Here is a 3,179-nt window from a genome sequence, read left to right as displayed (position 1 = left end):
GTTGCCGTCTTGTACCGGAGGCATTTTTTGACGTCTCCATCGGTGTTTCCGCGCTAGCAGCAGCAGCATAGTTATGCAAGTTTAGCTTAGCAGCGTTAGCATTCTTCAGACTAGGGAAATCTTTCTCATTAACGGCCGACATCGTTTATAAAAACTCAATTTTTTTCCTCCTTACTTTAGAACGTGGTTATTCGGGTCCACCTTGAGAATGAAATTATGTGTAAAGGGCCAGTTTATGTAGCTGGTTGAGGGCTGCACGAACGGAGCTCAGAGTAGCACGTGTGCCCACATCGCCGACATCCGTTCCGGCTCTTGACGCTTTAAGTTTATAAGACGCTGCTGAGAGGTGCATGACGAGTGAGTGGTTGCCATGGTGATTCCCTCCTCTTCCGGTTCATTCATAACTGCTTTCGGTGCTTCGTTGTTCTCGTCCCCGTCATCTGCTGCTGTCATCTGCATATCTGTTAGGGATTGAGATTTGTCTCCCTCTGGCGGGGGCATTCTCAAATTACACCACCTTTCTATTGCTAACAGCGACAGCCAGACGTTTTCAGCTCTGACTGTGAACTACTGGTTACATATTATTAAAACACGTCACAGCGCTGTATAAAACCTGACCTTCCCACTGGATAACACGGTTGAAAGCGTGACCAGGTGAGGGCGGGAAACGGATGCAGCTGTGATGGCCGAGTGGTTAAGGCGTTGGACTTGAAATCCAATGGGGTCTCCCCGCGCAGGTTCGAACCCTGCTCGCAGCGACGCGTTGTTTTTCATTTCAATTTTGGATTGAGAATGAATCTGATCTGCCTCCAAAGTCCTTGAAAAACAGAAATATAAACGTCTCAAGGATAACACAGAGAGAGACATGAGATTTTAGAAATAAGATTTTAGCTCCAAATGATTGATTCCTAAAGAGATGTCTTATAAAGCTTTGCATGATTGGCTATTTATTTGGATAAAAATAACACTACACTACACAATTAGTCAGGCATAAAAATATGTAGCAGAATTTGAAAATGGGTGGAAGCTATGGATCATCTTTTAACGGTGTGAAGCAGTCAGGGATCCAAAGTTAACGATTTCTTAGGAAAACTGTGTCTTAAGTCAGAGGCTTCTTCAAATTCACTGTAATACAGACCGCTACAAGATATCGCTCCCGCCAACAGTACAACCCTGTGGAGAATTTGAAGAGTTACAACATTAAGTTTCTCTTTTGGATCAATTAAGTATTTTTGAATTCGAAATTTTAATTGTAAGAAAATTTTCTGATGTAAGAGAAACAACAAAACCTATCGTTCAGTAAAACATGGTGGAGGTTGTGTGTTGGTATGGAACTCCAGTCATAGTAGAGAGTATAGTACCATCACAGATTTACTAAATTAATGAAGCAGAAAACCTGATAATATGATTAAAAATATTCCTGCGCAGAGCTCATCCTGGAGGATCCCAATGAATCTGACTGTAAGTTTTATTTATGTCCTCCAAATACTCAAACCATCAATAAAGACAGTTTAACTTCTGTCAAATAAACAAGAAAGAAAGAAACTATAATAATTTAACTAAAAATAGACAGGAGACGGGGAACAAATAATAAATGAAAAGGTAAAAAAGTAATGGAAATCTTATTTCCTTCTGTTCAGAAATACTTAGTATATCAGCTAATATTTTAAATAATCTTGAAAACCTATTTAAAAACAACAGTAATTACAAATTAAAACTGATAAAAGATATTATATTATTATTATTATGATAATAATAAGATTATTATTATTAATCTTATTATTATTATTACCATTATTATTATTATTACAGATTATTATTATTATTACAGATTATTATTATGATAATAATAATAGCAGCTGATCGGCTCTCCAGCCCCGCTGATCGATCGGCTCTGATCGATCAGCGAAGCCGCCTGCGCAGCTCCGCTCCCCGCCCTCCTCTTCATCACATCCCGTTGTCTCACTGGAGGATGACTCGGTTGGAGGCTAGCGGCTAACCGGGCGGGTTTCTCATGCCCCTTGTTGTTCCGTGGTGGTCCCGTGGAGCCGTCCCCGTCCCAACCCGGTCCGGACCGCAGGTGTGCGCCGCCCGGAGCGGCCCGGATCTCGGCGCGGAGATGCAGCAGCTGTTATGTAAGAGCGGAGCCGCTAACGTTAGCCCGCCGCCATGAATGACGCGCAGCAAGAAATGTCTCCGGACTTCGTCCTGATGCGGCTCGTCTCCGCCGCGGAGTACGACCGGCTGGACGAGCCCGACGACCTGATCCGGTCCGGAGGCGGCGGGTTCGGACCGGTGAAAGCCGCGCTGGGACACCGCGGCGGCGGGTTTGATGTGGACCCCAGCGGCCCCTCGGCAGGCCTCGGATCCGCATCCCCGCACTACAGTTCGCCGCTCCCCGGGAAGGGAGAGCTGGATGGCGGTCTGGGGTTGTCGCAGGGCCCGGCGAGCTCCGAGGCGCCGCTGTCCCCGCCGCCTGAAGACTTTGCCGCAGCGGCGCAGCGGTTCGTGGACGGTTCGGGCGGACACGGATCCAGGGCACAGCTGATGGTGTTACAGAACCTGCTGCGGTCCGGATTGGAGCAGCCGTCGCCAGCTGGGTTCTTGCAGGAGGAACAGGAGAGACAGAAGCTGGAGCAGGGTCCAGGTTCGGGTTCTGCTAGCACAGCTGGTTCCCGACCTGGAGGCGGGAGGGAGCAGAACTCTGGCTGTGTCCCATCCCCAGAGGAGAACCTGCAGTGGCACCCGGTGGTCAGACTATCCAAAGGGTCCGACGGGCCTCAGAACCCCCAGCCGGTCCCTGCCCGGGACCCGGAGTCCATCCCCATCCTGTGCCACCGACACCGGCTGGCCAAGTGGCCCCCAGGTCTGCTGGACCAGGCCCTGCGCCTGGGCCTGCTGGAGCTCAGGAGAACCTGCCCGTCTGGGGCTGAAGACCCAGTTCTGGTGCTGGCCCAGAAGCTGGGTCAGCTGGGCGAGGGCAGGGAGGGATTGGGTGAGGGAGATGGGGTGCCGCTCTCCCCTCGCTGCTCCTGTCACAGCATCCTGGCGGCGGGTCCTGTTGCCCCCGGAGACGACCCCAGCGACACCAGCGACGCTCTGCTGGTTCTGGAAGGCCTGGGGTCCGAGCAGGTCGGAGAGCTGGCGCAGGGGGGGGGCCGAGACGGCGAGGAGGAAGC

At 50.2% G+C, this 3,179-nt stretch overlaps 1 protein-coding gene and 1 non-coding gene across 2 annotated transcripts in view; both read left to right on the top strand.

Moving 5' to 3' along the window:
• The first annotated feature begins 676 nt into the window (after positions 1-676).
• Positions 677-758, top strand: trnas-uga (transfer RNA serine (anticodon UGA)). The gene has a single exon. It is a non-coding gene; the product is annotated as a tRNA-Ser (tRNA).
• A 1,121-nt stretch (positions 759-1,879) lies between these two features.
• Positions 1,880-3,179, top strand: part of LOC103469505 (suppressor of cytokine signaling 7-like) — a 17,674-nt gene continuing 16,374 nt past the window's right edge. The window contains exon 1 of the mRNA XM_017306148.1: positions 1,880-3,177. Within this exon, the coding sequence (XP_017161637.1) occupies positions 2,170-3,177 (1,008 nt within the window). The 5' untranslated portion in view covers positions 1,880-2,169. The remainder of the gene's footprint in view (positions 3,178-3,179) is intronic.

This window comes from Poecilia reticulata, linkage group LG8 (genome assembly GCF_000633615.1).
Source record: "Poecilia reticulata strain Guanapo linkage group LG8, Guppy_female_1.0+MT, whole genome shotgun sequence".
NCBI classification, from domain to species: domain Eukaryota; kingdom Metazoa; phylum Chordata; class Actinopteri; order Cyprinodontiformes; family Poeciliidae; genus Poecilia; species Poecilia reticulata.
This window is presented reverse-complemented; position numbering and strand designations above follow the sequence as displayed.